Source organism: Cebus imitator, unplaced genomic scaffold (genome assembly GCF_001604975.1).
Source record: "Cebus imitator isolate Cc_AM_T3 unplaced genomic scaffold, Cebus_imitator-1.0 Scaffold993, whole genome shotgun sequence".
NCBI classification, from domain to species: domain Eukaryota; kingdom Metazoa; phylum Chordata; class Mammalia; order Primates; family Cebidae; genus Cebus; species Cebus imitator.
In genome coordinates this window covers 92,195-104,887 of record NW_016108308.1, presented here as the reverse complement: position 1 = coordinate 104,887, position 12,693 = coordinate 92,195, and the positions used below count along the sequence as shown (strand labels likewise).

The following is a 12,693-nucleotide window of genomic DNA, read 5'->3' as shown; positions in this document are numbered from 1 at the left end:
AAAGAAAACCACCCAAGAGTTTTCACTGCTGAAGTGAACCAAGTTCTCTAAGAAAGGTATTTTATTTAAAATGTGACTGAAATGAAAATAGTCAGCTTCTGTTTTTTCCTTTGTATCCCAGTCTGCTGACAGTGGAGCCTGTAATATTTAAAGATGGAGTATATTCTTATGTTTTAAGGAGAAGACACTGAGTCTATGGAACGAAACAATGTTAAATATGAAATGCGTGTGGGAAACCAGCCTATTGCACAATATCTCATTTGCTTTTTTCTCTCCTATACTCATGCTGGAAACATAATGTTTTAAAACAATGTGCAAAGCAATAAAAAGTAATCAAAGCTAACCTCAATGAATTCTTCTAATAGAAATAAAGATAATTCAGTAAATTAGGATTGTACTCTATTCTTTTTAAAAACTCACATACCTTGTACAGCAGGACAAAAAGAAGTTAAAAAAAACCCTCACATGCCACTTGCATGCATTATGTACATATAATTTATAAATATAAAGATATATAATTTTCCCCATTGTAGCCTGCTAGGCTCTACTGCATTTGTACTGTATACATACTGTATTTCTTTTCTTTCTTTCTTTTTTTTTGAGAGAGTTTCACTTTTGTTGCCCAGGCTGGAGTGCAGTGACCTCGGCTCACTACAACCTCTGCCTCCCCGGTTCTAGCGATTCTCCTGCCTCAACCTCCTGAGTAGCTGGGATTACAGGCATGCGCCACCATGCCCAGCTAATTTTGTATTTTTAATAGAGACGGGGGTTTCTTCATGTTCATCAGGCTGGTCTTGAACTCCCGACCTCAGTTGATCTGCCCGTCTCGGCCTCCTAAAGTGCTGGGATTACAGGTGTGAGCCACTGCGCCCGGCCATATACTGTATTTCAATAATGAATGTTTGCTGGATGATTTACCATATTTCTCAGAGACTTAAGGCAACTAAAGATGATTGTTATGATGGACATCTGATAATTCATATAAAGAAAAAAGAGATGCTAAATATTCAATTTACCAAAAAACAAGAAAAATAAAAAGACAGGCTTACATCTAGTAGTGTGTGAAGATGCTGATCCTGGAAAACACTATGTAGAAAATCTAGGTCCTTTTCACTGCAGTCTGTAAGTGCGTGAATCTCTTCCAGGCTGTCCAGCACCTGTGAGACTGCTCCTAAGGGGGACAAACAGAAAAGAATCAGCCAGTACAGAAAGTCAATGTCAAACGAACTTTTGTAACCTAAATCTCTTAGGAGCAATGAATTCATGTCAGAACTTCAAAGGCTAGTGTCTTTACTGAAGGACAGACTTAAATGAGTTGCATATCTTTAAGGACAGAGTATTTTCAGAGAGTTTACGTTCTTATCAATGTATTTGTGTGCTCTTCATTTTCCAAAGGAAACTGCAGCTTATCTTATTTGAATTAATGAAATTCATCAAGTATAACCGAAGCACTAGGAGATCTGGATGCAGCAAATTTTATGTCAGTTAAAGAGTATGGGTTTCATGACTCCAAGATGTTTTGAAATATTACAGAAAGAAGATTGGCCTTTTACCCAGGTGCATTCCATCAAGAAGTGAAGGTAAAGCCAGCTGTAGATACAGTGAACAGACCTTCAACTGAGACCTCCTGCGGCTTAAAATAGGCTTGTTAGTTTTTAAGACTCAAACTTTAGTTAACAAAAATCCCAGGCCACTCCTTTTTTTCCTTTACATACACTCAAGAGACCCCAAATCATTCTCATTCTGTCTTACTCTTATCCTTCTTACTCAGAAGATAAAGACAAAGGGTAGATACACTGACTGACACTTCCAAATACCATATTAAATTTTGAGGCAAATCATTTTTGTAGGGCAAAGCAAATGAAAGTGCCATCACTTTAAGTTTCTTCTCATAACCAGGAAACCAGACAGATGTCAGTAGGGAAAGATACATACTGTGGAGTAACAAAGCCATTTACACAGTCTTAAAGAAATGATTAGCCTCTTTTACACTGCAGACAATATGCAGAAAACACATACATACTCCACAAAAAAAGGCCCCAAGATGCTAAGCTTCAGAACATTAGTACACAGCAGAGAAACTCTAAGAATAGTGCCTCACTGCACATTTAAATCTTTGGATTAGTGGTTCTCAACCAGGGGCAATTTTGTTCCTCAGGTGGACATTTCCCAATGTTTGGAGATATTTTTGGTTGTTACAACTACAGCGGGAGGGCCATTATTGCTATCTAGTGGGTAGAGGTCAAGGATACTGCTAAATATCCTACAATACCCAGGACAGCCCCTACAACAAAGAATTATCTGGCCCAAAGTATCAGTAGCACTGTGATTGAGAAATTCTATTTTTGATAAAGATAAAAATCTTTATGCTCCAGAACTCTGTTTTTAATTCTTCTTGCCTTAGACCTCATCCATTCTCATGCAGTTATTGGTGAGAATATATATCAGTACCACTTTTCTAGAAAGCAATCTGGTAACATATATCAAAAAGCCTTAAAAATGTTCATGCACTTCGATTTAGTAATTCCATTTACAAAAACTTACCTTAAGGAAAAAAATGGAATATTTATATATAATGATATTATCATACAAAAAGGAAAATAAATATAATAATTAGAGGATGATTACACAGGTCATAGAATATCCATATAATAGAATATGTAGCCAAATGAAAATTGTTTTTGAAGAATTTCAAAGACATAGATAATTCATGACATAGAATTCAAGAAAGTAGAATGTAGAACTATATAAACTGTATATACCCAGTTACTATAAAAAACCAAACCAAACATAAATGCAAACTCAGGAAAAACAAAAAACAGAATGAAACACATCAAAAATATTATAGTAGTTATCTTTACTGGCCTATTTCTATTTCATTCTGCTCTTGTTCATGCTTTCCAAGTTTTTCAACAAAAAAAAAAAAAAAACCAAAACTGTTATGTAAGCTACTGATTTTTGTAGCACTATTTATGTTAAAGATTTGAGTCTTAAGCCATAGAAGGTGTGGTTGTCCATGTGGAAGTTACTGTAGCTATTTTTTAATTATTTTGAGGTAATTGTAGATTCACATGCAGTTGTAAAAGAAAATAACACAAAGGTCTCATGTACCATTAAACCAGTTTCCTCCAACAGTAACATCTTGTAAAACTGTAGTACAATATCACAACCTGGATATTGACATTGATACAGTCAAGCTGTAGAACATTCCATTACCACAAGGATAGCCATGCTCATTTCCCTCCTATCCTATTGCCTCCTAACCTATGGCAAACTACTAATCTGTTCTCCATTTCTATAATTTTGTCATTTTGATAATAAATGTAATAAATGAGGCTGCTATTCCAGGCAAATGGCCTATGGGGTAGCCCTGGTCTGCAAGGAGCAGTACCTCTAAAAATTAAAAAATAAATTAAAAAATAAAAACAATAAATGAAATCACAGAGTATGCAGCCTTTTGGGACTGCATTTTTTCGCCCAGCATAATTCTCTGGGGCTTCATCCAGGTTGTTGCATGGATGTACCGGTTTGTTTGACCATTCATCTGTTGAAGGAACTATGGATAATTTCTTTTTTTTTGAGGCAGGGTCTTGCTCTGTTGCCCAGGCTGGAGAGCAGTGGCACAATCTCAGCTCACTGCAACCTCAACCTCCTGAGCTCAAATGATCCTCCCACCTCAGCCCCCCGAGTAGCTGGGACTACAGGTGTGCACCGCCATTCTTCGCTAATTTTTGTATTTTTTGTAGAGATGGGGTTTTGCCATGTTGCCCAGGCTGGTCTCAGACTCCTGAGCTCAAGCGATCCTTCCGCCTTGACTTCCCAAAGTGCTGGGATTACAGGTGTGAGCCACCATGCCCGGCTGAATAATTTTTAACTTTGAATAATTATGTCTGCCAGGCTATTGGTATCCTTTCACTGAAAGCATGAAGTGGATATTAAGTGGGATAAAACAGATAAACGGCAGAAATCAGTCCTCATCTCCCCTGCTATTCCTAAAGAGGTATTGACCCAATCCACTTCCTCCTACCTTGGAAAAGAACTTGAACAATGCCCTATTGGGTCAGACAATAATCCAAATCTTTATTGAATATTCCTGCTTTTTGTTAGGTACTAGGCAGGGCTTCGGAGAAATCAGAGATATGATCCCTGGCCCTGAGGGAAGGGGCTCTCAAACTGGTATGTGAAGTAGGCATATTATACCCTGAAGTAAACAATATAGAAGAGGTAAAAACAAACTGATACACAGGCTGCCTAGGGAGAAGTTGGGGAGCCGCAGAGAGGAGGTGGATGAGTAGGAATTCACCACCCCCACACAGGATCAAAGCTGTGTTGACAGGACCAGCAGATGCTTTGCTGGAAAGGACAAAGGCATCTGCTAGCAGGCATTTAGAGTAGGCAAGACTCACAATTCCAACAGGTCTGTCACCCATTCTGAACTGATTTATAGTCTTATCTTGTATCCAAATATGATTAACTTGATGGGTTTTCAATCATGAAAAGAAGCACTTCTCTAGTTGTACTCAAGTTGTTTATTTCAAGCTCTAAAAAGTGCCCCGAATTTTAAGTTTCTGTAATTAGGTAGAAAAATTAGAGTGTTTATTCCATTTTTCCTTAATCTTTTCAAATGGAATAAACACATATTTTTGGCTTAACCTCAAAATCTGTCTTCACCCTTGATCTTTTTAACACCTTCCATTAACACCTGTTCTAGTTCCGTTATTTCTTTCTTTGGGTATGATAAAGAGAACCACAGAACACATTCTTGGTCGGATAGATGTGTGTATAATTGGTATCTGTAGTTCAGTACCAACCATTTAAAAGTCCCATGGTTTTTCAATTCATTATAAAATATAAATAGACACTAAGGCACTTCTTGGGCTTTTCCACTGCTATTTGTTTTAGATTTTAAACGCCAAGGCAGTAGTGATTATTAATATAACACATGTAGCACATGCTAATTAAGCTGTTACTAGTTTTCATTTTGTAGATCAATACTGTCACATATAAAAGAACTATTTATTTTTCTCGAAGACTAAAAAGAATGTTTTTCCTATAAAACCTCTGAATAAACTTTTAACTATCTTGAAAACAAAATCAATCAATAAAAAGTATACAAGTTCACTTCAGAGGGCAGCTGATTTAATGGCAGGACTGTAGGTATCCTATTCACCTTTCTATTCTGGGGTATACTTTGCAGAGTGCTTTTTACCAAAAGATGCTTCATAAAATGGTCCTTGATTAAAATGATTTTTTTCCTGAGCAAATTCTGAAGATTTGAAAATAAAGTGAGAAAGACTTAACCACAGAAAACAATTTCTTTCATAGTACTGTTTCCTTAAAGCTACAGTTGAAATTATTTTAATACTTATATTTGTATTAACAGCTAATAATTTCCAAAGTGCTTTTACACCTACTACCTTATGTGATTCCATAATAACCCTGTCCTGCAGGCAAGTGCTTTTTGTTTTTGTTTTGTTTTGTTTTGAGACAGGATATTGCTCTGTCCCCTAGGCTGGAGTGCAGTGGCACGATCCCAGCTTACTGTAGCCTCGACCTTCTGGCCTTGAGCGATCTTTCCACCCCAGCCTTCCAAACAGTTGGGACTAGAGACACGCTACCATGCCCAGCTAATTTTTAAAAAGTTTTTTGTAGAGATGGGATCTCTCTCTGTTGCCCAGGTTACTCTCAAACTCCTGGGCTCAAGCAGTCCTTCCACCTCAGCCTCGCAAAGTGCTGGGATTATAGGCATGAGCCACCGTGCTTGGTCAGCAGGGATTTTTATATTTGAAAAATCAGAGGCTTAGTAGGGTTAAATAACCTTTCAAAGGGCCACAGGCAATGAACAGAAGAGCAAATCCTAGAACCCAGGTCTCTGACTCCTAATTCAGTGTTTCTTCCATAACAGACTATCCACCACCCTCAAAATCATGTTTTATTCTCAGCAATGCGCCAGAATAATTTGCATTTGGTAATGAGTTGATGTACAATTTCTATTCTCTCTTTAATCTCAATTTGATTTACCACATAAGGCTTTTTTGTAGCCCTTGGTCTAAATTTTCATATTCATGAATTTATTAGATAACATCATGCTCTGCCTTCAGAATAGTATTTTGTTTTCATAATTAATTTGGTAATCAAGTTTATACCTAAAAATCAGATTTATAATCACACTTTTTTTTTTTTTTTTAATAGAGATGGGGTCTCACTATGTTGTGCAGGCTGATCTCAAATTTCCTGGCCTCAAGCAATCCTCCCACCCTGGCCTCCCAAAGTGCTGGGATTCAAAACATGAGTCATCATGACTGGACTGCACATTTTAGCTTTGAACACTTCACTTTTTCAAATAACCTCACTGGTACAAACAAATTTTTCAAAAGTTTTCTGCTACTATTATGAAATAATAGTCAAAAAAAAGCATAAATATGTCAACTGTTTAAAAAAATGTTTCTAAGTCTATTTCTTTAAAGAGGAATATGCTTTTAAGGTCAATAAAAGCTTTGAGTTTAGAATAATTTCATTACAAGAGTGGAAGTCTCATAAAAAAGTTGACCAAGTAAAAATAACCCAAAAGGAGGACAGAAAAATAAACAGCCAAATGTTTAGACTAAAAAGTTCTCAGTGTTAAAGTCGGCTGAGTCTGTCTTAAAACTTATTCCCCTTACATTTTACTACGAAAAGCTTCAAACATACAGAAAGTTCGAAAGAACTGTGCCCACCACCTAGATCCTACATATGTTGATGGTTTGCTGTATTTGCTTTATCACATGTCTGCCCATCTATCCATCTATCAGTTCATGTATTTTTCATTCACTTCAAAGTAAATGGCAGAGTGACCAGCATGAGTACACTTCACCCTTAAAGACTTCAACAAAGATTGCAATACTTTTTTCTGAGGAAATATTTACATAGAATGAAATACACAAATCTTAAGTATACCATTCCATGAGTTTTGACACACCCATGTTTTCACTGTAATTGTTTCAATAAAGATTTGTGTGCGGATTTCTTTCCTTTAAATAGTACAAACTTTGTTCATAAATAAAACTTCATAAAGTTAAAAGCAGGGGCAGTTCCTGTTTTTAAAAGGGAATAGTGGAAGACAGCATGCCATTTTATTTAAAACCAAAAGTTAGGTTTTTCAGATGGATGACAGTTGGGATCATTAAATCCCATTCCTGTATCTCAGATTTTCGCAAAATAACACATTAAATCCTCAGTATGTGTGTATTTCTTAATTTACCATGTATAGCTACAAAACTCAGCATCACTGAGCAAATCTAGAATCTGAATCTAGCCTGGCTTCTTCTGAAGAGTAATCAATACCTTTTGTTTGATTATATTAGTGATGAATTAATACATTATTTTACTACACACACATACATTCTTATTACCTACTGAATCAAAGACCCTCCTTGCAAACACGATAATTTTTTTTTTAAATCTGCTTACTAAGGTGTACTAAGTCAAAATTCATCATTTAAGTGTACATTGTATGTGTAGATTATGATATAGACACCTTGAATTTTATTAAAGGAAGTAAGCTCTGCATATGTATTCTGTCAGAATATAGATGCTATAATCTCTAATGCCATTATGATTATTAAAATAGTCTATGCTTCCAAATAGAAACATCTTCACGCTCAAATTTTTCAAAGTACTTTAATAACATTCTGCTAGCTGTTAAGTGTCCACTTGTGTAAAGCTTTACAACTAAGGAAGATCATGCCCATTCCCAAATAACATGACAGGTCTGCTGATTTAAAAAAAAAAGAATGCTAAATCTAGGAAGAATCTTACATTTTAATAGTTATTAATTTGTTTGTGGTAGGCATCCTCTAAGATGGGCCCCAGTAACCTGGTCTCCTGGTATTTTCACCCTTGTGTAATCAATCCCCTCCCCAGAAGTGATAGGATGTCACTATGAGATTAGATTGTAAAGACTATGTCTTCTGTCTTGGGCATTCTCTCTCACTTTTGCCCTCTTTTTTATCTTTTACACTGGGAAGTGAGCTACCATGCTGTGAACAGCCAGCCCTGTGAAGAGGTCCACAGCCAGTGACGAACTGAAGCCTGGCAACAACCACGTGAGTGAGCCTGGAAGAGGATTCCTCCTGCAGTCGTGCCTTCCGGTGAGATAACAGCACTGGACCACAATCTCATCAGAGACCTTGAGCCAGACGCACACAGCTAAGCCACGCCCAGATTGCCAACCCACAGAAACTGAGATGACAACTGCTGCTTTGAGGTAACTCATTACCCAGCAACAGGTAACTAATATACTGTAAGATTTATATTACATCAGCTGCAATTTGAGCTACAGATAACTAATGTAAGAAAATGTGAAAATGAATTCAATCATTAGTACCCAGGCTTTCTCATTTATCTTTGAGGTCAAGGTTTATTTTTTTAATTAGAATTTTTATTGACATAATTATGGATCCACATGCACTTGTAAGAAATAATATAGAGATCCCTTGTGTTCTTTGCTCAGTTCCCCTGTTGGTAACATTTTACAAACCTATAGTATATCATCATAACCAGAATACTGACATTGATACAATCCACCCATCTCATTCAGATTGCCTCAGTTTTACATGTACTCATCTGTGTGTACATTCCTTACATTTTAGTTTTCTCCCATACTCAAATTATGTCCCTTTGTAATTAAAAATCTAGTCATTACATTATTCCTTATAAATGTTCTATCTGATGGTAAAAGTTAAGAGATATGATTTCAGAGTTTAATTCATAGCTCCAAATTAATAAACTGAAAATTGACTCAGTAACAGAAAGCAATAAAGATCACTTATAGGTGATGTAATTGTCAAAGAAAAATTCACTTACCCTGAAAGTTTTCTTGAAAGCAAACTATAAAAGAAATATTACCCTTTCCCCAGAATTAATGTATTTCTATGTGAAATTCAGATGTGAAGTATTAAGTGTGGTTGAAATTTTAACACTGCCTTTTTTCCTCTTATGAAAGAAGTAAGAAGTTAATATTATTTGAGTAACAATGCCTCAAAAATCAATATATCCAAGTTTTAATTGTATGATCCAGCAGTGTTAAAATTAATATGTAAACATCTAAACACAAACAGCCAAGGAAAAAGTCAAGCTGATTATAAACCATGCAAAGCCAAACACTTTTGCATAAAAGATACACCTTAAAGGAAAACAAAGGGATACCTACTTTCTGCTGCTAGAAGTCCTAGAGGAAGGCAGCATATGGACAAACAACAAACAGTATGATTTTAGAACAAGCAGGTTATCAAGCCGTAGTTGGGCCCACTATAGGAGCCACCAGAAGCATGGTCCCCCAGATGACCCCAAAGTGAGCCCTCATGTTCCATGAGTACAATCACTGGAACTGTTTGGGATTTCAGACATCAAACATTGGGTTCTGATTCTGAATTATTTGATTTGAAATATGAGAAAAGAATATTTCCATTTGATTTTTTTTTTTTTTTTTTTTTTGAGACGAGGTCTCACTCTGCCACCCAGGCTGGAGTACAGTGGCACAATCTCAGCTCACTGCAACCTCTGCCTCCTGGGCTCAAGTGAACCTCCTACCTCAGCCGTGCTCCCTCCCCTCCCAATAGCTATGATTACAGGCGCATGCCACTAAGCCCATCTAATTTTTGTATTTTCAGTAGAGACGGGGTTTTGCCATGTTGGCCAGGCTGGTCTGGAACTCCTGATCTCCCAAATTGCTGGGGTTATAGGTGTGAGCCACCGTGCCCAGCCCCACCTTGAATTATTAAGTAACAAAGCAATACACAGTTTATTATAAGATTAAATGAATTCTAGTAAATATATACTGTATGAATTTCAATAATCAAAACAAAATTATCATTTATAGAAAAATTGTTTTACGTCGTAAACAATATACCTAAACATGTTTGAATTATTAGATGACAAATTAGCAAATTAGTTTTTAAATTATTTTAAATATTCATATTTTCCTAAATGCATAGAGTATTACTTTTCATTTTCCTTCTACCCCCTTTTTTTTTTTCGAGATGGAGTCTCACTGTCGCCCAGGCTCGAGTGCTGTGGTATGATCTCAGCTCATTGCAACCTCTGTGTCCTGGGTTCAAGTGATTCTCCTGTCTCAGCCTCCTAAGTAGCTGGATTATAGGCGCATGCCACTATGCCTGGCTAATTTTTGTATTTTTAGTAGACATGGGGGTTTCACCATGTTGGCCAGGCTGGTCTCAAACTCCTGACCTCCAGTGATCCACCTGCCTTGGCCTTCTAAAGTGCTGGAATTACAGGCATGAGCCACTGTGCCCAGCCCCTTTTCTTTTTTTTGAGACAGGGTTTTGATATGTCATCCAGGCTTGAGTGCAGTGATGTACTCACAGCTTACTGCAGCCTTGATCTCTTGGGCTCAAGTGATGCTCCCACCTCAGCCTCCCTAGTAGTTGGGACCACAGGTGTGTGCTACTATGCTCAGCTAATATTTTGACTTTTTGTAGAGAGAGGGGTCTGCCTATGTTGCCCAGGCTGGTATCAAACTCTTAGGTTCAAGCAATCCTCCTGCCTTGGCTTCTGAAACTGTTGGGATTATAGGCATGAGCCACCATGGCTGGCTCTTTTCTTTTTTTTTTCTTTTGAGACAGAGTCTTGTTCTGTTGTCTAGGCTGGAGTACACTGGCAAAATCATAGCTCACTGTAGCCTCAAACTCCTGGGCTCAAGTGATCTCCTGCCTCAGCCTCCCAAGAAGGTAGGACTATAGGTGTGTGCCACCACACCTGGCTAATTTTCTTGTGTTGTTGTTATAGGGAAAGGGTCTGGCTCTGCCACCTAGGCTGGAATGCAGTGGTGCCATCCTGGCTCACTGCAACCTTTACTTCATAGGCTCATATAATCCTCCCATCTTAGCCTCCCAAGTAGCTGGGACAAACAGGCACATGCCACCATACCTGGCTAATTTTTGTATTTTTGGTAGATGTGGGTTTTTCATGTCGCCCAGGCTGGTCTGAAACTCCTGAGCTTAAGGGATCCATCTGTCTCAGCCTCCCAAAGTGTTAGGATTACAGGCGTGAGTCACTGCACCTGGCCCGGCTAATTTTTTTTTTTATTTTGTAGATTCAGGGTCTAGCTATGTTGCCCAGGCTGGTCTTGAACCCCTGGGCTCAAATGATGCACCTGCTTCGGCATCCCAGTGTTGGAATTACAGGCATGAGCCACCATGCCCTGCCTTTAGCCCCATTTCTAAAGATGAAAATGGTATTAGAGATCTTGAACTAAAATCTCAAAGAGATTTATCCTAAATATATTACAAGCATGTGACTATATCATCATGTAGTCACAGTATAACAATACAAACCATTACTGGATCTGTTCCCCTTAAATAGGGTCAACTGTAATCTGAGTGTGAGGAGAGAAGAGAGAGGTTCCAGCTAGTAAAGGAAGTTACAGATGGAGGGAACAAAATGGAGTGGAAGAAAATACAGACATGAAACAATAAGAAGCACTGGGGACCATACCTATAAACACAACTAGATCCCTCCCTTTCATGTGGGAAGAGCTCTGGATAATGACCAAGTCAGCACTGAGAAAAATGGCAAGGCTTTCTCCTCAAAGAGTCTCCTTTCTTTTCTTTTTTGAGATGGAGTCTCACTCTGTTGCCCAGGTTGGAGTACAGTGGCGAGATCTTGGCTCACTGCAACCTCTGCCTCCTGGGTTCTTGCAATTCTCCTGCCTCAGCCTCCCTAGTAGCTGGGACTACAGGTGCATGCTGACACGCCTGGCTAATCTGTTGTATTTTAGTAGAGATGGGGTTTCACTGTGTTGCCCAGGCTGGTCTCGGACTCCTGAGCTCAGGCAATCCGCCTGCTTCAGCCTCCCAAAGTGCTGGGATTACAGGCCTGAGTCACTGTGCCCGGCTCAAAGAGTCTCTTCTCTAAGATTCCTATTTCTGAATGTTTTTGGAAATCACCTTCACTCAAAAGAGGAAGATTCATATCCCAATTAGTAAAGGTCAAAATGAGGAACTGTTTAGCTGCTAGAATTTTGATCTTGTCATTTTTAAAAAGTTTAAAGTTTTTGTGGGTACATAGTATATATTTATGGGGTACATGAGTATATTTTGATATGGGCATACAATGCATAATGATCATATCATGGTAAATGGGGTATCCATCACCTCGAGATCTTGTCGTTTTACACAAGGTATAAGCACATATCAATTGGTAAGAAATTCTGTGTGTATGTGTATGTGAATGTGTAGGTGCACACACATGTATAAAGAGGAGAGGAGAAGCATAAATACCACAGATGCTCATGGTCCCAACAGGGAAGAAGCATTAGCACACTCACATTCTTCCTGTATTGCTAACTGTGGGACAAATACCTCATGCTCCAGGAAGGGCCCGGGGCCCTAGTCCCAATGGTAATATATGAATATTGATGAAGCCAGTCCAAGAGTACAAAAATCAAAGGCAGCACAAAATCAAATATTACAAATATGGAGTGACTCTAACGAAAGAAAGAAAAAAAGCCGAGGCTAGAGGACCCACGATTTAGGAGTTAAGTAAATAAAAAACGCATAAATAGGCCGGGCGTGGTGGCTCAAGCCTGTAATCCCAGCACTTTGGGACTCCGAGGCGGGTGGATCACAAGGTCAAGAGATCGAGACCATCCTGGTCAACATGGTGAAACCCCGTCTCTACTAAAACTACAAAACA

The 12,693-nt window shown here is 38.2% G+C and overlaps 1 protein-coding gene across 1 annotated transcript in view; it reads right to left on the bottom strand.

The window, feature by feature from the left end:
- Positions 1 to 992: 992 nt before the first annotated feature.
- The window catches only part of LOC108298551 (peripheral plasma membrane protein CASK), a 55,736-nt gene continuing 44,035 nt past the window's right edge, over positions 993 to 12,693 (bottom strand). The window contains exons 6-7 of the mRNA XM_017521223.2: positions 9,191 to 9,208; positions 993 to 1,171 (exon numbers count right to left, since the gene is read on the bottom strand). Coding sequence (XP_017376712.1) covers positions 1,008 to 1,171; positions 9,191 to 9,208 — 182 coding nt within the window. The 3' untranslated portion in view covers positions 993 to 1,007. The remainder of the gene's footprint in view (positions 1,172 to 9,190; positions 9,209 to 12,693) is intronic.